This window comes from Sander vitreus, chromosome 13, assembly GCF_031162955.1.
Source record: "Sander vitreus isolate 19-12246 chromosome 13, sanVit1, whole genome shotgun sequence".
NCBI lineage: Eukaryota > Metazoa > Chordata > Actinopteri > Perciformes > Percidae > Sander > Sander vitreus.
Window position 1 is genome coordinate 7,875,136 of NC_135867.1, and position 27,374 is coordinate 7,902,509.

At 40.1% G+C, this 27,374-nt stretch overlaps 1 protein-coding gene across 2 annotated transcripts in view; it reads left to right on the forward strand.

Moving 5' to 3' along the window:
• Positions 1 to 2,259: 2,259 nt before the first annotated feature.
• The window catches only part of larp1 (La ribonucleoprotein 1, translational regulator), a 62,385-nt gene continuing 37,270 nt past the window's right edge, over positions 2,260 to 27,374 (forward strand). For both annotated transcript variants that reach the window (XM_078265320.1, XM_078265321.1), the window contains exons 1-2: positions 2,260 to 2,922; positions 26,760 to 26,824. In XM_078265320.1, coding sequence (XP_078121446.1) covers positions 2,535 to 2,922; positions 26,760 to 26,824 — 453 coding nt within the window. In that variant the 5' untranslated portion in view covers positions 2,260 to 2,534. The remainder of the gene's footprint in view (positions 2,923 to 26,759; positions 26,825 to 27,374) is intronic.

The following is a 27,374-nucleotide window of genomic DNA, read 5'->3' on the forward strand; positions in this document are numbered from 1 at the left end:
GCATTTTCCTCAACACATAACACTTCATCGTTCTGTTTATCAGAAAAATAGAAATTTAAAATCACAAAATTTGGAGATCCATGGTTTTCACTGGACAGGAAGGCTATGAGACATGTTTAAACTGTAAAGTAGCCTAACTAAAGCTGTCAGACAAATGTAGTGGAGTAAAAAGTACAATAGTTTCCTCTGAGATGTAGTGGAGTAGAAGTATAAAATGTCATAAAATGGAAATACTCAAAGAACATGTAGGCTACATTGAATTGTACTTATTAATTGTACTTAAGTAGTCTACAGTAGGCTACTTGAGTAAATGTACTTGTAAATGTACTGTTGCATTCCACTACTGGTAAAGGCACAGTTAAATACACAGAGTAGGCTACAGCACACACACACACACACACACACACCTACACACACACACACACACACACACACACACACACACACACACACACACACACACACGTAAACCAATCTGGTATGATAAAATTATAAAGCTTTATATAAAAAAAACGGGGGGGAAAATGGACTCAAGACGGTGAGAGGACACGTGCAGCTCCGGTGTGGACACGTGTGTACCCTAACAGGGTTTAGGTGCTTTCCCCCACTTTTATTTAGGCTACAGATTTTAGAAAACAGAGTAACATAAAATAAACGAGTGAAGGACAAATACATGTCAAATCATCATCACGAGGTTTTATTTAAACAGGTAGTTACAGTAAAAACCTTGTGTTTTGGACAGATATTTAATGAGGTAACGGTGATTTGTGGACGCGTTCAGACCATGGATGGATTTTAAAGAGAACGGTTCAGACGGTGAGACCGACGTCATCTAAGAGCACCGCGCTGCGTTCAAGTCTATATGAAAAATTTGTCGCAGATATGACGTTATGGGTAATTAAGTAAGTACAAGCAGTGAAAGGAAAATAAAGGAAAAATTAAGTAGGCATACAACTACTTGTTTGATATTATTTTTTTTAGTGTTGTGTGTATATCGTTTTACATGGTTCACCCCAACATTTACATGCATTGTGCCTCACAAATACATGAATGGTATAAACATTAAATCAAACCAACTTCAAAAGGTGCTGTGTCTGGCTCGAATGACTACGTTAAATAAAACAAGTTGCATAAATATCTTAATAATTGCATAATTTATAGCCTATAATAATGTTAGCTACTATTCTGAAAGTGACCATTCTGAGTAACTTAACCTATAATATGTAAAATAGTCTATATTTTGCTATAAACAGTAACATTTTTAACTCGGGACTTTTACTTTTAATGGAGTAGCCTATTTTTTCATTTTTGGTTTTACAACTTTTACTTAAGTAAAGGATTTGAATACTTCAACCAATGAGACTGGTGTAACACTAAATGTAACAAACGTGTTGCTGTGCTGTGATGTCAATGTGAAGGTGCATTGTCCATATACTATTCATTCAATTTAATTCAATTGTATTTATAGTATCAAGTCATAACAAGAGTTATCTTGACACACTCTACTAGAGTAGGTCTAGACCAGTAAGACCACACTATAATTTACAAAGACCCAACAATTCCAGTAATTCCCACAAGAGCAAGCATTTAGTGTGACAAAGGCGAGGAAAAACTCATTTTCAGGCAGAAACCTTGAGTGGTGAGTACAACTTCCTTTAGGGAGAAACCTCGGACAGACCCAGGCTCTTGGTGGGCGGTTGTCTGTCGGTGCCGGTTGGGGGTATTCATATATATTAATAGAAGTAGCTATGTAGTAGTTAATGTTATGCTATATATATATATATATATATATATATATGTGTGTGTGTGTGTGTGTGTGTGTGTGTTTGTGTTTTATTTAATCTTTAAGATGATAGAGTTTTGCATTTAATTAAAGCTTGTATTGAGGGCAGCTATAGCTTAATTTGTCTAGATATATTGCTTCAGAAAATATTACAAAGTGGTGCATTAAAAACCTGGCGTAGTGAGCATTTTCTCTTTTACTTTTTCAAAACTGGGTTGGTTGATTTCTCTTTTAAACACAAAATCAAACTAGGTTAAACAGCTAACTTAATGTGAAAAATGTATTCTCTCTCCATGAGACATTTCGTTACTAAAACACTTGAATGCGCAAAACAAAAGTGACACTTCCGATATTGGGATTTAAGAGGTTTTACGACGAGGAAGTACTTGAAAGCAGCATCTCGACATGACCCAGAAGCGCGCTCCCGGGATTACGTGGCTACGCCCCCTGTACAATGAACGTGCGCGTACCCCTCTATCGCGTGGTGGGGATCATCCATATTGCTGGTAGTGGTGGAGATAGGGTTGTAATCCTGCGAGGCCCTCGGACACGTTTCTTTATTTTTTTTTTTACATATGTTTTAATTCGGCGCTGACTACTCTGCGTCTAGACTGAAGCTTTTTTGGTCTAGTAGCGACAGAGGAGCGGCAGACTCCGCGGAACAACTTCAGATTTTCTTGAAATTGTAGGCGAATTCGGGCCGGGGGGAGGACTGGTAATCCTGAGGGGGGAAGAAAGACGGCGGTGGGAAATGGCCACTCAGGTGGAGGCTCTCCTGCCTGGCAACCCGCTTGCAAAAGCGGAGGAGCACGGTAAAGTGATCTGCGGTGAGCCGGAGGATGAGGGAGGCGACGGGGCCAAGCGGCAGACGGGTGTCGCCGAGCAGGGCAGCAGCAGCAGCAGCAGCAGCAGCAGCGGCAGCAGCCCAGGGCAGGGAGGGACCCCCGATACGGAGGAGCAAACCTCCAAAGAGGCGACAGAGGAGAGCAAAGGGGGTTGTGAAAGCGAAGATAAGCAGAACGAGGAAGGTGTTAAAGGCAGAAAGGAGTTTACTGAAGCTCCCCCGCCCAAGGTGAACCCGTGGACTAGGAAAATGAGTGCGGTGACCGTGGTCAGCGTGAATGGACAAGCACACCACGGTTTGTACCCTCCCTACATGTTGATTTTACTGGCTGTCAGTGTTGTCTCGGTGTCTGTCCGTCCAGGTGTGGTCACACAAGATGACCGAGCAGCTGTCACAGGGGGATCAGATAGCATTTTATTGAAACCAAGAGTCAAGTGAGTGCATAAACAAGCCCAGTCTGTGGTCGCCCTCTTGTTGCTCCCTGCAAGCTGGATATAATTGGAGTGAAAGCCCCCCTCCTTTTGCTAGTGAAGGCTATTCCTGGAGTTGTGGACCTATGGGGTGGCTGGTTACACAATGGCTCACACCCTTAACAAAAAAATGAAATGCTCAAACGTTTTTTTTTTCTTCCTAGAATTTAGGCTGAAAAGTCCATATGCCTGGGCAGTTTGCACCCCTTTAATTACAGGCCATTAACTTTACCTATTTGAGATGAAATTGTGTTGTCTTGGCTTACCCTTTATCATAATTTAAAAGTTTAAGGTCTAATGAATGGATTCTACTTGTTCTGCCCGTTTATGGACACCTTGTGTTGTCGTGCAATGGAAGTTGCTGTGCTTGTGTCACCACACCAGACGAACTATATTCATATTAGTGCATCAAGTTTTTGTGTTTTTCTGGCATTTTTGTGAGGGGAGAGCATGTTAATTCCAGCAGTGTCACCGTTCGTGCTTGCTGTAGTGACTTTAAACTTAAAGTCGGAGTAGCTCAAATGTCATGTTTAGCCTGGTTCATCACCATGTTCTCCCTCCCCTGTGTCTCATCTGCTGCTGCCACCCAGTCAGTCAAACGCTCCCTGTGTTTGCCAAATATTTAATCCAGTGCTTACTACTGTTTACACGTTTGTTTTGAGGCAGGTTTTCGAAACACAGCCTCGCCACAAATTAACGAGACATCCGCCCCTGCCTCACGTTGCATCAATTAGAAGAAAAGCCACTAGCCTGGCCGGCTGTGTAGATGCTGCTTAGCCAGCTAACAATAGCACACCGACTCCCGAGTCCTCTTTGGCCTAGTGCGCCGTCAAGCCCTTCCCACTCAGATGTTAGCTTAGCTTCCAAGTTGCTATTGTGCATTCCTTTTCATCTTGTGTAAAACGTGTCACCTTCCTAAAGATCGATTCTCGACACTGAAACATCGAACAACATGAAACCTCTCGTTTAATCTCTTTTAAAAAGGCAGCAAGCTTGTTATGAGACGTCACGTGCTCACTCCACGTGTTACCCGAGAGAAAGGCATGGGCGCTGCTAGCTAACTAGCTACTTAGCTTGCCACCTGCGCCGGATCCGTGAAAACTTTAGAGGCTAGATATTATTTGATGTTACCCCATGTGAGGTAGGCTGGTTGTTTCGTGGTCGATAAGACGGTTGTCATGTCGTCTGATGTGTTGTCAGCGCTAACCGGGCTCCGTTCTGCTTGTCCACCCAGCTAGCGATCGTTAGCATGGAAGCTAACACGCAGAGGGTCATCATGGTTTCTGCATTATCTCACTTGTCCGGGCTAACTTTTTTTTTTAATTTTTTTTTTTTTAAATACAACTAATTGTTTTGTCATAAAAAATACGCACATTAATTTTCTCAAATCAAGTAAGGATTGGCAAAGTACAAGGCCAAACTAATCTAATGTGGAGTGATCATTGGTGCACATGGAGACTGCTCCTTCTCTGCTCTGTAGCAAGACAACGTGGTTTGTCAAACACTCGTGTGTGTGCTTTTTCCTGGACAGTGTCCGCTTTGCAGTTGCACAGTCAGGTAATAATGATTCTGACTGTGGAATGCCAGCGATTCCTGTTGTCCCTTTGTTTGCCAGCTGGCTGTTTGCTGCGTGTAACTAATGTAGAATCTGGGGCTACCGCCTGTACCCTGAATCTGAACCAGTCTGGGTACGTTTGGTCTGGTGGAAGTGCTCCAAAAGCTGTCAAATCAGCAAGTAAACCTGGCTGGGAGCCAGAGGTTGAGATAACCATGCAGTAGTGCTCTCTTTTTATGTTGCTTTCAAAGACCAGGATTGGTTAGATGGTAATTGTGGTTCCAAACCCCCTTTTTGACCCTGTTATACCAACCCTACTACAGAGCTCGAACAAAGTCTGGAAAATGCTTAATGTGTTCAAAGTTAGGAATGTTTTTGAATATCTTCTTGAAAAATGCTTGATTTTCAACAGAATCTCTTGTTTCGTCGACAAAATCACTCCTGTAAACCAAAAATGTTTTAATATTTGAAATGGAATAATCATGTCATTTGTTTGTCTTCTGGCAATGATCAAAACATACACAGTTAATATGAACAGCTGATAAAATAAACAAAGTGACAATATATAGGTTTACTGTTTTTAAAGTTATTCTTTGAAGATGGGTTAGGGCATGCTCGAAAGTTCTTGTCCTAGAACATTTCATTTTAGTCAAAATGATTGTTCACTAAGTAAGAAGTTGAGTCTTTTTAACAGGTAGACGTCTCCCTAATCAGTCATGTGTACTCGGTGTGTCCTTGAACAGACCCTGGACTTCTGTCCTGGATAAGAACACCAGCTGACGGCTGAAAATGTATTTCCACGGCCCAGGCAGCTTGTTTTAGAAACGCAGTAGGAGTGATCCTAAATGGATTTGGATTCTGAATAAGCAGCACATTTTTACAGTCGCCTCAGGTATGCTACTACTGACTGGGTTTACTGTTAATTTTTGGGGAAATAATCATTTTTAGCTAAAAGGATACAGTGGCAAGAATGTCACCAACTTGCTTTTCATTGTCACTTCAGAGATGGCTTCATAGTCTGGAATTGGGTTGCTGAATGTTTACCTTTTTTAAAACAATTTTTTTATTAGAGAGAAATTTCTCTTGCGAAAACTGGACAAACACATACTTGAACATGAAATATTTTATATGCACAAAACGTACTGTATTAATACGTACAAGACATGGGTTAAAAACCTATCTACATACATTCACATAAGTGTAAATAATGGGAAAGCAATTACATAAAACCTGTAGCATATCCTCCCTCCACCATACAACCAAGTTAAAACATTAGCGTCACCACCCACCTCTTGTTTAATACCTCATTAATTTCTATGAGAAATGAGATAAGGTATTACCCTCTGGTTGTGAGTTTGAGTTTAGTTTGAGCTTTGACAAGCAAAATTACAAGGCTCTCGAATGTCCAGCCAGTTTGAGAGAGTGGGTAAGCCTGGCTTCTCATTCCGACAATAGATTGTTTGTTTATATCCTTGTTTACATAATGCATGGCAAAATAATGCAAGAGAAGGAGGGATGCTGCTTGGCTGCAGAGGTTAACGGTGTTTGATAAGAATCTACACTTCTTCCTGTCATGCCTCCCTTTTGCAAGATCACATGACTAAATTTCAGCAGGTGAAATCCGGTCTTGGACTGTATTCTTGAAGCGGGTCTGACATTTACATTTCTGCCATTTAGCTGAATGACTTCTCCAGTTTGTGCAGGTTCATGTGACACGGTTTGTGCAGCAGTGAAGATAATCTACAGTATGTTGCTTTGTATGTTTTCCTGAATGTTGGAATTTGTTGCAGAGATTTAGAGCAGTTCAACAGAAACAGTAAGGCAGTCAGGCAACAATGTATGAAAACCAAAAAGCCTATGGCCAACTAGCATGTGCATTCTGCACCTGCACAGGATTAATAACTGTCCATACCAGCAGGCGGCGGATTCAAGAGGCTGGTTAGCCAGCTAGCATATTAGCAACACAAGCCGATGTTGAAAGAACAAATTATATTTACCGTGCACTAGCGAAACTAAACGCAACCAATTACGAATTTCTATATTACAAAGCTAAGCTAATCTGGGCTTGTAATACAAAGGAACACAGCTACTAAAGGCTAACCTAGCCTGTAACAGTAATCCCCCTGTCTCCTTTCCACTGCGTGTTGCGTTTAACTGGAGAATGAGACTACATTTGCCTGGATGAGTGTGTGTTTCCTACTTAAGAGGGGTCGTGCTGTGTTAAACTGACTCACCCAGACACTGCACTTCTGAAAATGACTGCTTGCTTCGGTGACCACGCCGTCACTCCAGGTCCGCTGCCCCACATGCTTCGTTGGCTTTCTCGCCGGGCCAGCCCCACTCTTCCTTAGTGTTGTAGCTCCGGTTTTGAAAGGTGTTTTTACCCAAGTTGTGTTGTGGGAAAATAAGTATAGTCTTTCCGCGTCTTGTCTTCAGTAGTGTTCTCTGTGTGTTAAGCGTGTGGTTGGCAGCCGTCAGCGTGCCGTTTCCGTGCTGCTCTCCGAAGGCCTGACATTGACCAACGCCCAACCGCCAGCCTGGTGCGTCAGGTAAAACTAAACTGTGTTCAGCGCAACATTTCAGTATATTTTGAAGGTTTATGGTCCAGAATCTGAATGAATTCCCCCAGACAAGTAGGCTCAGTTCCTCTGAACAGTTAAATTCATCAGTGTATTTTGGCCCCAGAGGAAGTTAATGGTGAATTAGTGATAAATACTAGCAGTGCTGTTGCCCGCCTTGTTCAGAAAGGTCGCCACCAAACAATGGAACCAGTGTTTTTTTTTTGTTTTTTTTTATATAGAAGCAGGCCCTTCTTAAACATTTATATTTCATTCATTCAGTTAGTCGAGATGGTAAAAAGTCCAGGTTCCAAAGAAAAGCAATGCAAAACCAAGATGTGTTGCTGGCAAGAAGATGCAACATGAACCAGAAAGTCAAGTTTGAAGGCTTCACAGATGCCAAGACATTATACATTTTACACTCCTTGAACACACCCACCCAAGATCCAAATCTATATTGTATTTCTGCTTGGCTTATTGGCTTTCCTTCTTACCATTTGCTTACAACACATGGCACGCATGGATTCAGACTATTGGCACAGTCAGAGAGAGAAACCGAGAGAAATGTCTTGATGAGTTACAGTCGAAAATAACCAAATTGGAACTCATGTTCATTCATTCAGCCTTAATTTTGACTCGAAAGATCAGGGGTGGCCCTCATTTGCAATGACATTGAGTAATTACAAAGACAACAACAACAACGCATAATAGAATAGACCATCATAAGAGAGATAAAGACAATACAACTTTCTGAATTAAAGAATTGATGAATACAATTTGGTAAATAAATTAGGGTAATACGGATACAAAAGAAAGTACAGTTATGTATGTGAAAATGTTCTGCCTATTTTTTTTTTTTTTTTAAATTTTACATTTGAGTTATACATTTTTTGGGTTTGAATGCCATCATCTGATTTGGCTCCAAGCCCCACAGTGAAAGCTAAACTCTCAGCTGAGTGGAAAACATCTAAAATTAATTCTTTGTAACAGTACTCAGGGAAACATAGTATTACTGTAAGGACATTGCTAAATGAAATATTTTGGTTGCAGATATATTGTTGAGCCCATCACCCGGGCTACACAGCTTCCAGCCTGATGTTTGTATGACTCCACTGTAATGTTTGGTGAATGAGCACATGAGCTGTTTCCTTTATGCAGCACTTGAGGGGCTCTACAGCCACAGCAGTGTGTAATTCTGTAAGCAGTGCATTTTTAAGACCTTTTACAGTGGAAAAGTAACTTCGCTGCTCTCTAGTGTAGACTAACATACATATAAAAATACAGGTATTAAACAATCCAATATTTTGAAGGGATGTTAATGTTTAATCGTTTTATCAGTTAATTGACAACAATAATTTTGCCCGAGTAATGCTGTCAGTTAAAAACAATATTGTTAAACCAGAAATAAAAACCGAGCAGCGCCCAAAGTATGTCCGAGCATCCTGGATGGGTGAACTGGGACTCTGTTGCTTGCTTGACTGGTAACGGTTAATGATCAGTTAACGAGGGTCAGCTATCTAGTATTTTGGCTTTGGTAACATTTTAAAGCATTAGGACTTTTTTATTATTTATTTTTTTATGAAAAATTGGGTGATATTCCTACAGTTATTAATTGGATGTTTTAGAAATTATACCCTGTCCGAGTACAGCCTAATATGAAGTTCATATTCTTTTTGCTGTTGCAAAGAATGCATGTTGACATCCAACGCTATCCTGTAATTGAAGTGTGAGGGATGTGTCAATTATAACTCCTATGAAGACATATTTTGTTTGATTTAATTTTAGCATTTTATTGTCATACATTATGTCTATCCTCCACTTATGGGTGTCCACAGGATAAGTTAAAGTTGTTGACAAATACATTAATATGAGCTTATATCTGCTTACAACTACATTAGTATGTTATAAAACGAAATAAATGTTCACATACTGCTTATAAATGTTGAATGGGGGCAGTTAAAGTAAAGGATCATTATTTTCTCGTTTTTTGACAATCATCCACTCTGCATACGGCTTTCCTGCCAGCTCTAAATGAAGTTGTGAATTTGAAGGACTCTGAAGTGTGCGTGATGTTTCAGAGTTACTTTGAATTCTTGCGGCAGTTGCTTCTACTCGGGGGTTGCTGTCTCAAAATTAGCATCAACGACTCACTTTTGTCCCACATATGCCCTAGCTCTTTGAATCGTGTCCTCTTTGTTGTGGCTGTGAAGAGACAGACCCCCACCGTCGGGGCTGTTTGTAGCTAGGCTTTACGATCTGTCGGACCCGGCAAAGGTCACAAACCTGTAAAGAGTGCTGATGCGGGAATGGGTAAAGTGGAACTAGTGTTGCAGGACAGCTTGCAGCTGCTTCTGAATGTGTGTTTACTGTGTTAAAATGGGCTCAGGTGATTGGTCAGGATGTTCATGTTTGCTGGTTAAAGTGGCTGACTCACAGAGTTCACACAGAGAGAGTTCCCCTGGTGTGAAGCTTTGCCTCTAACACGACAAACATCAGTTATAACATGTACAATTATTACATTCGGAGGCAGAAGAATAACTAGTTAACATTTAACACGGAGCTGGAGAGAGAGAGAGAAGCCACCGCTACTGCTAAACTAAAGCAGCTAACCGAGCTAATAGCGTGTAAACAACTGTGGCGTTAGGGAGAAAGTCGCTAAAAGGAGATTGCTGTGAGTGCTTGAGTGAACTAGTGTATCGTTAGGTTTAAATGTAAAGTGGATAATTAGCCGCTGTAATGAAGAATATGACAAAAATAACTGCGTTGAGCTACCGAAGCAAGGCACTTTCAACACGGAAGCATATCAGCACGTCAGCCAAGCAGGAGGCAGGACTGCCGCGGGAGTGAAAGCTGCTCCGGATATGTTATATGTTATGTTACGTACCGCTACGTGTTGTAGCCTGTCAGGCTGGCGATTAGATGGCCTATCGGCGATCTCAAGTAACCACGATTGGATGATTTGAAAATATTAGAGATCGCCTAATCTAAATCATGAATGATATATGAATAAGCGTCATTTGTCAAAAACTGAAGCACATATGTAAGCATTTATGTTCGACTTGAGGCTGTCAGAGCAGATTAAGAGAGAAATGCTAAGGTAGCAGCTTAGTGTCTGTCTACTCCACCTCTACACGTAACGCACCCGCTCATCACACACACACACAGCCCTTGTCTTAATTCGTCCAACTCAAGCTTCTTTATCTGTCTGAGTTGTGCCTGGACTCGATGATAGCGGCATATCCCTCTGTGCTCAGGCTCAGGGTGTGGACTGTTTGGTGTTTGACATCAATTCATGACACCGGTGGATTTTAATTTTATGTGTATTAATGAGCAGGTAGCCATTAAGAGAAACTTGTCTAATAGTATCTACTACTCAAAACCAAACTCTTTGGTGGCGTTTGCCCACTTTGACTCAGGGTTTGTTGGTTAAATGACCTGCACACTGAAGGAAGTAGTGGATGAGTCCTTGTCAACCAGAAATAAAGTAGCTGCAGCTTGTTAACCAGGAAGAGGTAGCTGGTACTTGTCTCCTTACATAAAGGAGGATATCTGTGAATGAAGGGAATGTGGGATTCTAAGAAATTGAAATTTAAACATGTCTCATGAAGTTACGAAAGCCAAACGGGACAACGGCCATTTTAAAACCATAAACGCATCACTGTTTATTACCTGGTGGTCGTGTGATGTGAGTTTATGCATTCACTCCAAACCAGTTGTTTCTGGCATGGATTTTTAATCGTGTGACCAGCAAATGTGCTGCAGTGTCAACTTTGACCCTTTTTTTTTTTTTTTTTTTCCAAGGACAGGGCATAGCTGGATGTCATCGCGCTGTGCTGCTCCAAGTGTGAGCACGTGTCTCCACCGGGGCCTCACTGCAGTGGACTACTACTGCTGCTGCTGTGGTCCAGCTCGGTAGCCGAAGCCAACCTGTGACGGTTGCCCCAAATCAAGCTTTGTCTTGTGCAAAGCTGTGCTTCGACTACTGAGAGAGCTGTTTTTAGAAGTCTTTGTGTTCAGCACCTTTTGTAGATTGGTTCAGTTTCACTTCTGCGTTCCTGTTTGTATACTCCGATATCAGATTTATTTTACGTTCGACTTAGAAGACTTTTATTGTGAAGAAGCTAAAGGAAATGTAGTGTATTTTACAGAGTTGGCAGAACTTTGTTAGTGGTGCTCTTCCTTAAGAACGGTTGGTCTGCGCAACAAGATATGGACATAATCGGGGCTATTATGTCAGTGTTGGATGAAAGCTGAAGTTGACGGGTTGTTACTTTTTGAGAACACCTCTAACATATCAAGGTAAACAGTGTTTACATCCTATGCTGTGGATAACCATAAACACTGTTGGCATGACTTGAAAGATCATACCTGCCGACACCTGCATTTAAAAAAACATTGAAATCTGAACTATTAAAACATGTTTTATACATTTACATATTGAGTAAAATGGCCCTTTTTTCTGAGCATAACAGTCGGTTTTAGTCAGTAGTGAAATCCTTGAGTTATTAACTTCAGACAGTTGTCATAATGTTTTAGCTCCCACCAGGACAAGATGTCAAAACTCACAGCAGCAAGCTGCAGCTGAAATGTCTTTTAAAACAACCAACAGAAAAGCATCCCAGAATAGATTTTAGGACCGAGTTTAGCATCATGATCTATATCTGTTGAGGTTTGACGTCCAGTTAGAATTTGTACCTGGGGTTAAACGTATGTACGGGTTGTTGTTGGCCCTCTGCTGTCTGATTTCTTAACTCTGCAAGAGGTGATGTCACCACACTGATCATGTGAAGCTGGGTAGTCCTTGATGACGATGTGTAGCATGCAGGCCTACTGGCGTACGCGCTGACTGTCGTTTCCTCCATATTTGGTTCTTGCAGAGAGGCTTCCCCTCTCTGTCGTCACTGTGCTCTGCTGTGAGACCATCAGACTGCAAGCGTCTAGACAATGCTATTGAAGTTTCCCTCTGATTAAAATTTTGAATGTGAGAAATTACTAACCATTACAAGGTTATCACTTATACAGTTCCTGTTTCGCTATAATATGCAAAATCTTTAGTGCCTTTCTTGGGAACTGTCTCAAATCGAACAAGTCCTGCCTGTGTTTCTCATTTTTTTTCATTCAGAGAGAAATTGAAATGTGTGTTTTATATTAAGGGTTTTCTCTGTTTTGTTGAATACCGCCTGTGAGGAAGATGTCAAAGTGCTGCTTCCCCCGCCTTAACTTGCAACAGTAACTGGGAAATCCCAGCGTACAACCCTCACCTTGAATAAGTAAATCTTTTTAAATACAATATGACCTCAGAATGATGATAAAATACACAAGGGAGTAGAACAAACCTACTTGCCATAGCCAACTGAAAAAAGAGGATTGGGCCCTTTTCCCAACACTACCAATGCATTTATCTAAGACTGCAGAGCCAACGTGGCACAAGGTTTATTTATAGGCTTCATCAGCGATACCCTGTGGGCTTTGGAGCAGGTATCCTGACTGGTGTGTGCTGCAGCACCCATGGGACTTTGTCTTTGGTCTCCACCTGAGGTGTGTGCTCTGTAGTGAGTTTTCTGAGAAAAAGAGAGGGGACTGCGTCTGTTGGGGTGGTGAAATTGGAGATAACAGAAAATGGAAGGGATGTTTGACGGAGAGCATTTGAACAGTACATTATGCAACTTGAGGTTCTTCCCCTACAGCTGCTTTTTTAATCTAAATTAAAAGGAAGCAGTAAAGCATTTTTATGTGCAAACTGATCTCATATAGAGCCTACAAAATAAGAATTGGAGAGACAAAGGGAGGGTTAAGGGTTAATGTTAATGTTAGCCTCTGGCAGTCAGTCAGGCATGCACAGCAGGCTGCAAGAACTGGCTTGGAGTTCTGTGAAGAAATACAAAGGGAATAAACACAGAAAGAAAAGAGGTGACAGTGAAATTAGAGTGACTTATTGGAGTGAAGAAGGGAGGAACTGACAGAGGAGAGGATGATGGTGGACTTGAGAATAAGATGAGTCACTACATAGTAATGTGTGTCGGGTCAACTGATAATTAGGTATAAGCAGATAAAGGACGAATGCATTGTTTTCTCTGTCAGCGTTCATGTCACTGTGCGATTTTACATTTTGATCTCATGTCTGAATAAGCTTCTAACTCCCATCTGATCTTAATATAGCTTATTTGGTGAAGCACCTAACCTAACTAAACATACCGCTACATATGTATTACTTCAAAATATTGTGTACATCATACACACTCCCCAGCATACACACATGCCGGCGCTGCTATTCTCTAAAAGAGATCGAGGCACACACCAACACACGAATGAACTCCAGGTCACTTAACGTAGTCTACGGCGAAAGCTCCTCGTGGAGCCTCAGCAGAAGCATAAATCCCATTCCAGAATTGACATGATTTTCTTTTACAGGTTTTAGAGAAATGGTTTATAATACAAGTATTTGGCCTCTATCCTTGTCCTACTGAGAGTTTTTCATACAGTGATTATTATCAATGTTCTTGTTGTGGATGATATAGCAGGGACTTTCTGGTAGTTTTGTATAGCCTTAACAGCTTCACCATATTACATTCTGTTTTGACATTTCAGGTGGTTGTAGACAGTCATGGTGTTACCATGCAGAGTATAAATATGGAAAAGCTTTTCTTTTTTCTTTTCTCCATTTAAGCACAGTGTTTTATCGGAAGGATTCGTGCATTTCGTCTTCCGTGATTCTGATTCACTTTGTTCTGCTGATGCAACTTGGGGTCACATTTGGAGCACTTGGTCTCTCTCTCTCTTGTACAGTTAAGCACATTACTCTAAGATAACACCCAGCCTTCACTCCTACCTGTTCAGTCAGTCTGTTCTCAAGGTGGTTTCATGCCTGTGGTTTTGATCAAAAAATCATTTGAAATGCTAAATCCCACAAACTAAAGATCAGCAGTAAAAATGGTGGGACTGAAAGTTTCATTTAGAGCATTTTTGTGTGTGTGTGTGTGGGCAGCTCATCTAAATATTCATGAGCAGACCATATAAGGGAGAAATCCTCTTTTCATCCAGGGCTTTTTCACAGGGTTGCATTAGGGCCCATAGAACAGCACCCGGGCCATTTTCAGCCCAACCAGTGTTACAAACCCTATTAGGAGACCTTAAGGAACAGTGTAAAATATCCTATATAATCATCCTATCACTCCTTTAAAGCAACACTATGTAACTTTTAGCTGCAGCTGTAGTTCCAATGAGACAACCTGTATGGGGACCGAAGCGGGAAAAGTTACATAAGCCGCTTTCCGACCGGAGAGATTTTTGCAGTTCCTAGAACATAACGTTCCTAAAACCCTTTTTTTCTCGTGTTCCGACTGGACCATTTTGGGGATTATTAAGTTCCTCTGGCCGCAGTTCCTGTAACTCTTTCAGCTCCTACTTCAGGGCAGGGTCTTTTCCCTTTCCCGCATGTGGTGGTTAGATGGCTGTGTTATAATAACAAAAGGTCAGTTCCTATGGCCACTTGGCCAGTGCGAACGCAAATGGAAAAACCGGTTTTGGGTGAGAGTAGTTAGTAGAACTGTTTAAAAGTGGACTGTTCCTATAACTACGTTCCTGTAACTACTTGGTCGGAAAGAGGCTATAGTGTTGCTTTAATTTACGGATGTGCGCTTTCGATATTTGAATTTTGTAATGTCTGCAATGCAAAGTGGCGAGAATTGGCTGTCTTTCCATTTTACTTAAGTACATAATCTCGAAATATATTGAAAGTGTACAGTACTTACATTGCAATTTGTTTCTTGCTCTCTTTTGTGTAACTCTGGATACAGTTGGAATAATTCTTTTTATAGTAGTTGGAGGTCAGCTACGTAACCTAAATTTTAAACATCAACAACGTGGAAATTCCCATTTCAAGTTCTAATATTGATTATTAAAAATGATCAGGACTTGTTTGCAGTGTGAACGAATGCTGTACACATGTTGTAGCAGTTTTGGCGTTTGGGTTTTGATCAGTCACCGCCTCAGTATTTTTAAGTTGAAGCCAGGGAGCAGGGACTTTATTGGGTGACAGGAACTACTGTGTCCTAGGAACCAAATCTGGAGCTAGATTTCCGTGGTTAGAGTGCATGCAAAGTTTGATTATACACTTGTATGTATTAGCTGCTAGTAGCAAGTGTACCAACACTTTGCAGCAGAACAGAAATTAATTACTGCTGTCCTTGATTTGAAATATTGTGAAGCCAGGAAATCTCTGACTAAATAGAATAAAAAGGTCAAGGGAAAATGGCTACGGCAAAGGCAAACTGCAATAAATCATTACTTGCATTACTTGAAAGAAATTCCTGGAACAAATGTTAAGCCCCCAAAAACGCAGACTCCTACAAGAGGTCTTGTCTGAATGCACAGCTGACTGCGTGACTGCCTGAGGAGCAGCAGCTTTTAGTTTGGCAGATGTCTTGGCCCTGGGAGTCTCTCCTCTGACCTTAAGACTATCATCTGATATGCACTGAACACCGAGCAGCCCTGTGAATGATGCATATGTTCCCTTAGTGGGGGAATCGTAGTGCACGGCTCAGCTGATCAGCAGAATGTGGCGGAGCTGTTTATCATTGAACAACCACCGTTTGTCTACTCGTTGCAGTGGTTGACGGACTACAAAATTCAATTGGGAGTACGGAGTCATGTTTGATGCATGTCTCATGGCAGGTGGTGTTCTGTGTCAGTTTCCGGAAAGAAAGAAAGAACTGCTTTACTGAAAATAACAATTATGTAGTCTGTAAATTGTCAGAATGTCACCCCCTCAGGTGTGGTGCAGACAGGCTGCACGTTTTTCCTTTTGGAACAATTTTAACACATTTCTTCTCAAGATGATGAGCTGATTTTCATGTTTGTCTTTGGGCTCCGAAAGCACTTCATGTTTGGTGCAACTTGTGAAATGTTTGTGTCTCCTAACGTGACTTGCAGCTCTCTATTATTTGATCTTATAATGCATCATTCAGTTTATGTATTTCAATTTTGGCCATTACACTGCAGTTAAATGCTGATCATCTACAGTTAGGGCTGGGACGGTTCAGCATTACTGCAATACCGCGGTCACGTGACGCCTACCGTGGGTCTGAGCTCGTCACCGTCATCACCGCAACGGCACAGTTGAATTTCAGCCTGCATGCATGTTTCGTAGCCTAAAACAAAGCGGCTTATATTGGTAGAGAGAGCAACAAGTTGGCGAACTGCCGAGTCGCCCTCTCTGCTCTCTGTCTGCTCAGCTGCTAGACGAGCTGCACTCATTGTCGGTAAACTTTATTTATATTTTACTTTATTGACAAAAGAGCTACTGGAACTGTCTGTGGAATGGCTCAACAGAGATGAGAGAAACCAGTGTGGCCCTAAATGACAGCAAAACTCAGTAAAGACTCTCACATTGAGCTGAAATGGAAACGCTGTGCTGCAATCTTTTTATACAGTCTATGGCTGCAACATATGATGTAAGGGTTAAGCCGATGTGTTTTTCGGGGGTAACACCATTCACTTTATCGGCAGTATTGACAACAGATAAAGCCACCGTGTCTTGAGAAGCTCTAGCTTGTTGTTTTATTGTTCACTTTTAACTCACTTTACATCATCTTTGCTATCTCTTTTTCCTCTCTCTTTTCCACGCAGCGGCACTCGCTAATACGCTAATCTCCGTTACCGCCCGCTCTCCTTGCGCGACCACACGGGCACTGACGACACTCACTTAAGGCACCCTGCCATTCTCTCTCTAACTTACACTAATCTCGTAAGGGGGTTGCGGTATACCGCTCCACCACGGGAATTTCTAGCTTTTCGACCGCGGTAAGAAAAAAATCCATTACCGTCCCAGCCCTATCTACAGTCATGCTAGGAGCTCTGTGAAGCTGTAGATGGCCACAGTACTTTGAGCTAAATGCCAACATGCTTATGTTTAGAAGGTAAAATGTTTACCATGTTCACTTTCTTAGTTTAGTTTGTAAGCATGAATGTCTGTACCACATTTCATAGCAAGTGATCCATTAGTGTTTGAGATATTTCGGTGTTGACCCAAAGTGATGGACCAATTAGACCACCTTTGACATGCTGCTAGCTTGGCCAATTAAAAAAAAATAAAAACCTTAATGGGAAAAAGTGACCGTTAAATTCAATTGAGTAAGACAAACTTTTTTTAAGGTCAGCCTTTACTTTTAGAAACACTAGAAATATAAATAAGTGAAGGGAATAAGAGGGCCTGACAAAGTCCTCTGTCATGATGACGAAGCAGAAAGACACCCGAGTAAGTGTGTCATCGGTTTTCCCACTTCCTGTGAGAATAAGTCCTAAAAAAAGGCTTCACTGACGACCAACCGACTACCGGAAACTTTTTTTTTTAATGCCAGTTGAGTCACTTACTAGTATAACAAATGTGCGAGATTGTGTCATTGTGACGTTGATACTCAAACATAAAGAATTCTCAGTGACATACAGTGAATACAAAATGAAACGTGATAAAAAGGCAGACAATCTTAATAGCAGGATTAAGGGCTGTTTTGTTAAACACAATAAAATGTACTTATTATAAACTTTTCTTACATCGTTTGGAGATGTATGGGTCAGACTTAACCTGCAGATGTGCTGTAGAAGTGATGAGCACTTCATGTCTCTTCTCTGACTAAACATCAATGAAGAGAACTTTCACAACTCTGATCTCAGCATTGAAGCTAATAAAAAAATCACTGGAACTTGGAAACTTCAGCATACCATCAATAGGTTGTTGAGGTGTGTGCATGCTTGTAAGCAGCAGTGTGACGTTAGACATTTTCAGACCACTGTTCAAACTAAGCAGATAAGTGCGGATAAATACTTGAGGAATTTGTGCTGATTCCATGACTTGGCAACAGAGTTGTTGCATAAGCCAGAGTTTCTACGTTGGGCGGCTGATAGACCCAGGAGTTTGTGTCATGACCCAGATTAGCAGCGATTAACAGATTTTACTGTTAACCGATCTTTAAAATGTCACGGTTAATTAATCGTAAAGGCTCCGCTACACCGAGTGTAAACTGACTGCATGTTATGTGTAGCAGTGTGTGCCGTTCTTATTAAACCTCCTTGACAACATAAACGCTTGCGTGCGCACACACGCTACACACGTGAAATCAGACGCCGGTCACCTCGAGTATTGACTGTCAGAGTGATGTACAACGGCGTGCCATGGTGGTAGAACTTACTGCTGCAATTTATTTGCGATACATCAAGTACGCAAACAGGAAAACGCAGAGCCAGCACCTGACCTCACGGCAGCGGGGAATTCAACCCGAGTTGGTAAGCTTGCTAGCGACTTTCTTGTTTAACTTTAAGTGTTTGTTTGCTTGTTAACATTACCAGTTAGCTAATGTTAGCCTGTTTAATGTTAACGGTAACATTACAGTTAACAGCTAACGAGTCAGAAGCCGACGTTTGCATTTACAGTGAGCAAGAGATGATAGCGTTGCGTTTGTATGAGTCAAAACTCTGCAACAGCTTACTCATGTCACTGGCGTTACCACTTAACGTTACTTACTTAATTACTCTTTGTCCGCTATGGCAAATAAGGCTGCAAAGAAATCTCTCCATCGCATTTATTCCTTGGCAACATGCTGCGAATCTCCCTGTGACAGGTGCATCTTGTCCTCCAACTTTTAGACACACCAGCTAGCAGGGCCGTTTCTAGCCCAAAAAGGGCCAACTTCTTCTTAAGGACAGCACTGTTGTTTGTGGTGACTGATGGACTGATTCACCTCTAATCATTTCAAATTAATTTAAATAAAAAGCTAGATGATTGATCATATAATCCATTTTCAAAACATTCACAACTGTTTCTGTTTCAAAAGCAATACATGACATAATCAAATCTAGAGTGTTCATGTGATTTTTAACACATTAGTAGTGAAATTAATTAATGCATAGTAATCGTGAAACCGTGTTCATTCTTCAGACTATAATCGTACCAACAAAATCTAATAATTGTTGCGTCCCTAACCCAGATATGGCTGTTTATTTACACTAATCTTGTGAACTCCTTGTGAAGAGGGTAATAAGATGCTGAACAAATCCCGATATGCTTTGCCTGTAATGTTTGGTAACAGGTCAGTGGAAATGTAAGGATATCAGATATTTACTTCTGCCAGGGAGGTTATGCTTTCTGTCCTGTTTGTTTGTTGAGACCTTGGGCAAGTTTAATCTCAATACAGTGTACACCGTTTTGCTATGGTTTTGGGGTTGAACGCTGTTTCCTCTGTACGGTGTGCAACAAGCTTTTGTTTTCTCTCGTTTGGTGGGTGCGTCTTGTTTAGTGTCTGTGTCGCAGGTGATACCCGATCAGCAGAGACGTGTGTGTGTGTAATAAAAAGGCAGAGCGCATTTGCACACAACGGGGTTCAACCCACCCCTGTTTCAGTTTAAATAAACATGTTGCTGCATTTTGTCAGGGTTGAACAGGACCCTGGTCACACAAGAAAAGTTGCGCAGTGAAATTAATCTGTGTCTTTGTGATGAATCTGGTTATAGGAGCTTAGTGACTCCTCGCTCTGATCTACCGTTAAAAAAGTAGCCAAGTGGGACATTCACTAGTCGGTAGGGCTGGGCAATATGAGACTAGATATCGTCTTAGATTTTGGATATTGTAATATGGTAAGTGTTGTCTTTTCCTGGTTTTAAAGGCTGCATTACAGTAAAGTGATGTCATTTTCTCAACTTACCAGACTGTTCTAGCTGTTCTATTATTTACCTTTACCCACTAAGTCATTAAATCATTTCTGGTGATTATTTATCAAAAATCTCATTGTGTAAATAACATTTTGTTAAAGCACCAATAGTCAACCATACAATATTGTCGCAATATCGACATAGCCCTACTAGTCGGTCACAAAAGCTTACAGAGCTTCTTCCTATTTTCTCTCTTCTGTGCCTTTTACTCCTTCCTGGGGTTTTATTCAATTAAGAGCAACTCTACTGAAATAAGTTTTTGCTAAGAAATGTTAAATTCTGGTATGGCAAGGTGTTTAGATTAAAACAAGGAATACATTTATGCAGGAGACTTGATCCACTATAAGGAAACTTGGAATAAGATCTTGAATCTTGGTTAAATTAGCCTGAGAAAGTCTTGGATTTGGTTGAAATGATCGTTAGTGATTTTAGGCTGAATGGTAGTGTCACATGATATCAGCCATGATTACGATAGGCAGCAGACTGTTGAAGCAACATTATGCCTGCTGACTGAGCTATTGAGTTAACCCCTGGAAATGGCACTGGGTCATAGGAAGCTTTTTTATTTAACAGTAAAATGTAGGCCAGTTAAGAAGTTAAGCTGCCAGTTTCACAAAGCAAACATTTTTAGTGTTGAATTAGTTCACACGACCTCTTTTGTTCTACACAAACATTGTGTAGAACAAATTAAAAAGGGAACAGTACCTGAAACGAAGACACCTGCTTCTGCAAAAGCTAATGGAACATGTTCAAAACTGTACCAGTTGACTGAAATGCATTAAAAACTTGAATCCAGACTTTAACTAATCGTTCAACACAAGACACTCTTGAACATTTGAATGCTGCCTTTGTGGAGCCTAAATCTGCACTCACTGCTCAGTTGTAACTGGAGAAAATCTGCAAAAACTTCGTATCTAGGCCTACGTTTTTAAAGGCAGGATAAGTTGTAAATATTTTACTGTTGCTATCCATCTTTGAACCTTAGCTATGATTTAGTTTTTAATTTACTTTCTCATTTTCAGAATCTGTATGAGCAACATTTGGGGAAAAATGTGAAATCTTTAAGTGACAGTGGGTTTAGTCGTCGTTCTTTACTAACTTCTTTTAGTCACAGATAACATATCGTATCATCATACTGTATTATCTAAATATATGTTGAACAAATCTATTTGTAATGACAAGGTACACCACACCCTCACCCTATTGTGGGCTCAGGTTGCATGATTGTTAATGGATTTTATCTCCTCTCTGATTGTTCCCGGCTCTTTATACTGTGCGTGATTTCTAGCTTTCTAGAAATCGTGTTTTGAAAAAAACTTCCTGCCGTCAAAGCTTCTCTTGAAAATCCCTGGAGGACACATGACCATGACAGTTTAGCAAACGAAATGAAGCAAAGGTCAAAACTGTACTCTGTTAAACCGTTTCTCAACTCTCGGACTCGAAACTAAATAAACAGTTTAAGTTTGAAGTTCAGAAGTCATGTAAATTGTTGATGTCAGTAAATTACTTGTCACATTTCTGAGATGCCAAATGACAATTATGGGCCACGAGAGGTACATTTGCAGTGAAGGCTTCTTATCGAAAAGTGGCTCTGACCTGTAAATATTTTAAATTTTAAAGGGAAGTAGTACTGCGTATGTCTCCAGAGGGAGCTGTGTCTGAAGTCTGAAACTTGTCTAAATCTTAAGCTATGTCACTTAAGTCAGCTTTGGTTGGGGCCGAAGACTTCAAGTTTGAAAATGAAAAATAAATCTGGAGTTGTGGAGAGAAGTTTGTTTACCAGACATCTGTAGCCTGCTCCTCATCTTTAGGCTACAATAGCTGCTACTAGCATCACACAGCTGAATCCCAGACCTGAACGTTCTGTGGTTGAGTTGCATTGTTGGTAATATAGGTGCCAGGTTTTGACAAAGCCGTATCTCTGGTTCTGCACCATCAGTTTTGAAGTTTTGTCATAGGAGTGCAGGGCTAAATCGGTGGAGTTCTCTTTAAGGATTTTGCTAACTGATTCCTGAAAGTGAAGTTTGGACCTGCTGTGCTTCTGTCTATGTTGCTGGTTACTTATCTGCATAGTTTTTACAATATGGTGGATGTCATCACAGCTAAAGTACTGTCATGCAGTTGACTTTTTTTTCTTTTTTTTAAATAATTCAGTATTGTTGTACTCAAAATGCCTCAGAATCAGCTTACGTTAATGTATCCAGCTTGAGGGAAAATAAATATTCAACGGCCAACATTCAGACAAGACAATTTAATACATCTAACATATTTTTAGTTGCTTTTCAAATGATATATGACAACAATCTAAACTTAAGATTCAAGAAGAACCGTAATTAATGAGCAGATTTAATACAATCTAAACCATGTGAGTGCAGCTCTCTGTGGATGGAGATCTCTTCTGTTGCAATTCAGGAGACCGTTTTGTCATGTCTTCTAGTTTTGCTGAGTTTTGATTGGTTGCTCTATGTGGATGGAGAACATTTTCATCTAGTGACTGTACCTGCTACATGTTGGAGCCTTATTTTCCTGTGTTTCTGTGGTGTTTTTTTCCCCCCAACCTCTCACTGTGGTTGTACAGTCATGCTCTCTGCAAATGTCACCTCCAGTTGGTCACAGTTTTTACTTGAAGAGTTGTATGACTAAGTAAGACCAACATACAGTATAGATGCTGTGCTTGCACTAATCCCCCTCAGTGGCTACCACGCTCTTTCACGGGACTTCTCAACTTTTTAACCCCTGAACATTTCTGACTTTTCGTGTTAATTTTATGCTAGTTTGGCTTCTTGAGAGATTCAAAGCAATAATATTGTCAAAGCCAGTCAAGACATTCAGGTTCTCCATCAGTTTCTTCTGTCTAGCAATTATTTAGCTTTTAGCCAGACCATTTGCTATTTATGATCTACTTCTCTGTGTCTAGTCATAGGAATGTGAAAAAATGGTTTTACTCCAACATAAGCTGATGAAGAAACTCGACATGTGAACACACTGCAGTCAAGGTCTACTCTGCTCCAGATACAAGTTCTGTGTGTTGTGCAAACACAAAAACACATCCAGGGCTTGACAGTAACTTTTTTTCCCAAGTAGCACGTGAACTCATTTATTTGAATACAAAAAGTATACTAGGTTTGTAATTTCGGCTTCAAACTGCATTTGTTTTCATAATTATGTAATTTGTTTTTACTGTATGTGGATTAAGGTTCATTTATTGTCATTGTACAGCACAGGTTGCACAACAAAATGCAGTTGTAGTCACTTATGCCACACAAGAAAAACAAAAGCAGTAGTGCATCCCTGTAGTGCATGTTTTCAATGCACATAAGGAGGAGTGTAAACGGAAGCAACAAACCCACTGGTGAATTGTCTGGGCAATTAATAAGCCCGGCATCTTGCCATTAAAAATTCAACATCAGGAAACATTGTCCACCAACTTTGACTAAGTTTGAGCATCATTGATGTAAACGGCAAACGTCAATCTGGACCCAGCCCATACCAATACAAAACCTTATGAAGTGCAGTGTTTTCTCTTATGAAATACATTTTCCATTCATCAATAAATTATCAGTGATGTTGAATATACAGCAGTGGTGTAACGGACCGCCCCCATACTTGCATGTGAACTGCAGATTAATTGCAAAGTTTAACCATCATAGTGTGAAATAAAGTTCAGAGATTCATATTTATCATGCGATTGTCTTCTTTCTTTTTTTCTTTCTTTCTTTCTTTCTTTCTTTCTTTCTTTCTTTCTTCCAATTTCATGTTGCTTTATTGGCATGACAAAAAATACGTCTGTGTTGCCAAAGCATAAGAACAAACATACATATAAACAACAAGGAGTAAATACATCTGCTATAATAATACAAGTAAACAGGATAATTATGATCTGAATAAATAAATATGAAACTGCAGATTAATTGCAAAGTTTAACCATCATAGTGTGAAATAAAGTTCAGAGATTCATATTTATCATGCGATTGTCTTCTTTCTTTCTTTGTCTTTCTTTGTCTTTTTTTCTTTTTTTCTCTTTGTCTCTTTCTTTCTTTTTCTTTTTTTCTTTCTTTTTCTTTCTTTTTTTCTTTCTTTCTTCCTTTCTTCCTTCCTTCCAATTTCATGTTGCTTTATTGGCATGACAAAAATACATCTGTGTTGCCAAAGCATAAGAACAAACATACATATAAACAACAAGGAGTAAATACATCTGCTATAATAATACAAGTAAACAGGATAATTATGACATAAATGCAGATACTAAACAAATTCTGTGCATGTCCCTCCAAAGGGTATGTTGAAACGATAATATAAAAAATATTTATTGTAAAATTTTTAAAATATCTCTCTCTCTCTCTGGCCTTGTCATGATCATCCTTAAGGAGCTTACTGAAAATGTGTCTGTGGTGTAAACGGCTCGGCGAAGTCCCTATGAACTGCTGTTACTCCCTCGTATTCAAGAGTGTGGTGATACGGATATCGGACTTCAGGTCACAAGACACATCAGCACGATGAAGTGAGCCTAGCTGGTCTATTGGTATATTTTTATGAAGATTCATATCTAGCCTCACTAATGCAGTCAGAGTTTTCTTGAGTTTGGATGGTTGTGTACTTGTCTATATTGTTGTGCTGTGTTGTGTGGGTTTGGTGCACATTGTCCTGATTTAGGGAATTCTATGTATGATCATTTGTTCTCATTTATTGATATTATTATAGGTTGTGTGTTATTGATTTGAATTTTGATGTATTATGACTAATGGCTTTTGTTTTCTTTTCTTGCTTTCATTATTGTATTAATGGTTTATTTAGCGGAGAAGATTAGCAAATGCTACGTTGAAAGCTAACGGGGATCTAATTAAATAAAAAAAACAATATGACAAACCAGGTAAAAAAAAGTTAGTTACCACGCAAAATTATACATAAACAAAAAAATGCAAACCGTAAAAATAATTTCAGCTTAATGGATCATTTCTTTCTTTCTCTCTTTCGGATCAATGTAAATTGAATATCATTGGGTTTTGGATCGTTGGTCAGACAAAACAATTCATGTGAGGATGTCACCTTGGGCTCTGTGAAACGGCAATGAGTTTTTTACACTATTTTGTGACATTTATAGACTAAATAATCAAATTGCTTAAAATCTTTTTTTTAAATGCCATTATGTTAGAAAGTACTTGCATGAATGCATTTCTTTCACCCACCACTACTTTCTTTTGGTGACTGTCAGATCTGCTGTTTTGCTGCACTGTTTTTGTGTTTCTGTAATATAGGAGTGGGGGGAAACATCGATACAGCAGAATATCGTGATATTTTCCTTGTCATTGTGTATTGATGCAGTATTGCCAAGTATCAATCTTTTATTATATAAATTGCACATGAGAATTTAACTTTTTGGTACTAGAATATTTGAAAGAAATAATAAAATTGAAGTGAGATCAACAAAAAGCTGGAGGTCTGAGAGACCAAGAAACAAGGCGTCTGTCCCAACTAACGTTATGGTTTGGAGCTGTGACGCTGGAAACGTTAACACTAATCTACAACAGCAGTCTATTTCTGATATAACGTAATTTACACTGATTTAAGTGCTCTTGGATACACAGTTTGTTGAAGAGTGTGACATGCAGGCTCTGCATGCACAGCAAACCACCAATCATGATACATTTTAATCAATTTATCAAACAACCAAAGCAGGCCCCTGCTAGTCGACCACAACCTGACATTTAGAGGAAGCAACATGCATTATTATCATTCACTTTAGCCTGGATTGATATTATATGAATACAATGGTGTCATGTCAGTCAACCAGTGTATTTCTTCCTAATTTCCCTTTCCAAAATCCCTTCAGAAGAGTAGTCACAGCGCTTACTTGCTTTGGTTTTTGTGAAGCATTAAAGTTCAACAAAGACTGGTTCACATAAGAAAATTTCCTTTATTTTCTTTGTAGATGCACTCCCCTACAAAATCACCCCAGTAGTTGAGAATGATTTAGTATTTCTAAATAGGGTTATTTATGTCCTCTTGTAAAAATGTGTCTTTTTTTCATATCGCAGGGGAAAAAAAATATCGCAATGTAAGTTTTTTCCAATATCGTGCAGGCCTACTAAACAGTTAATTTCTCGCCTAAAACGTTGTCAGAAGTGAATTTAATGATGAATAAGATGGTGAAAATTGTTAAAAGTGTCCCGTTGTTGCTCGGTCTGCAAGTTTCCGAGTTGGCAGTGGGCGTGACTCATAAGTTCGACCAATCAAGTACACCTAGGAAAAGGGAAAAGACCCTGCTCTGAAGTAGGAGCTAAAAAAGTACGCTACTGAGGCCAGAGGAACTTAAAAATCCCCACATTTTTCCTGTCGGAACACGACGAAAAAAGTGTTCTAGGAAGGTTTAGTTCTAAGAACTGCACAAATCCCTCCGGTCGGAAAGCCCCTAATGATGGTACTGTCATCTGGTTGCTGCTGTTTGTTTAGTTTGTTTAGTTTATCTAAAACTGATGCCACAGCTGCATATTAAGTAAAGGTGATCCTAGGAAACAGCCAAAGAAAGACAGATGATTTATTGAAAGTGTACTTGCACAGGTAGATAAGAGAAGTAGTGTAAAAGTAAAAAAAAACGTATTAAACTGAGACAAGCAAGTCAGTACATAAGGGCAAAAGTTACACCGAGAAAACAAACTCTTGTAGATGTGTTCAATTTCACACTTTTTTGTTGTCTGTTTTTAGACAAATTCCAACTAATTTTAAATGCTAATTTGTTGTTTTCCTCCTTATCTCTCCGTTTGTGCTGTTGCTGATGGTTTTTAGATAATCTGTTTTCATGTATGCAGAGCCGGTTGTAATGTTGACTATCTTTAATGTGTTTCTACAGAGTCTACTGGCCCCGCCAAGGTGGTGAGAGCAGGGAACCCACCCAAAGCCAGACGCGGAGGAAAGGTAATATTCTGTGTCTCTCTATCTGTACACGTGAGAAAATACTGGTGTATACTGTAAACATTAAGTAATGCTTGATAAGAGATAACGGTACCAACATGGCTCCTTTTTTAGTCAACAAAAACGGACGTATGAAGCGAATTAAAGTAAAGCAAGTAACTGCTGGGATTGAATACTGAAGACAGAATAAATGAAAAAAATAACTGTGAAAAATGGTTGTGTTGGGAACCGGCGGGTTACACACAGACCAAAGTATGGTGGTGGACTGGTAGCTGGAGAGGTGCCAGTTCACCTCCTGGGCACTGCCAAGGTGCTCTTGAGCAATGCACTGAACCCCCAACTGCTCTGACATCTCTCCATTAGTGCATGTACAGCATGTATGTGTAATTCAGGCCTGTGTGTAATAACAGAGTGAAAACATTGTAATTTCCCTATACAGGATTAATAAAGTATAAGATAGCCAAGCAAGCCAGATGAGATGGATATTAGAAAAGGGAAAGACCCCCATGTTAATGACTGGCGAGTGTTCATGTCGTCAATGCGGTTGTAAGAT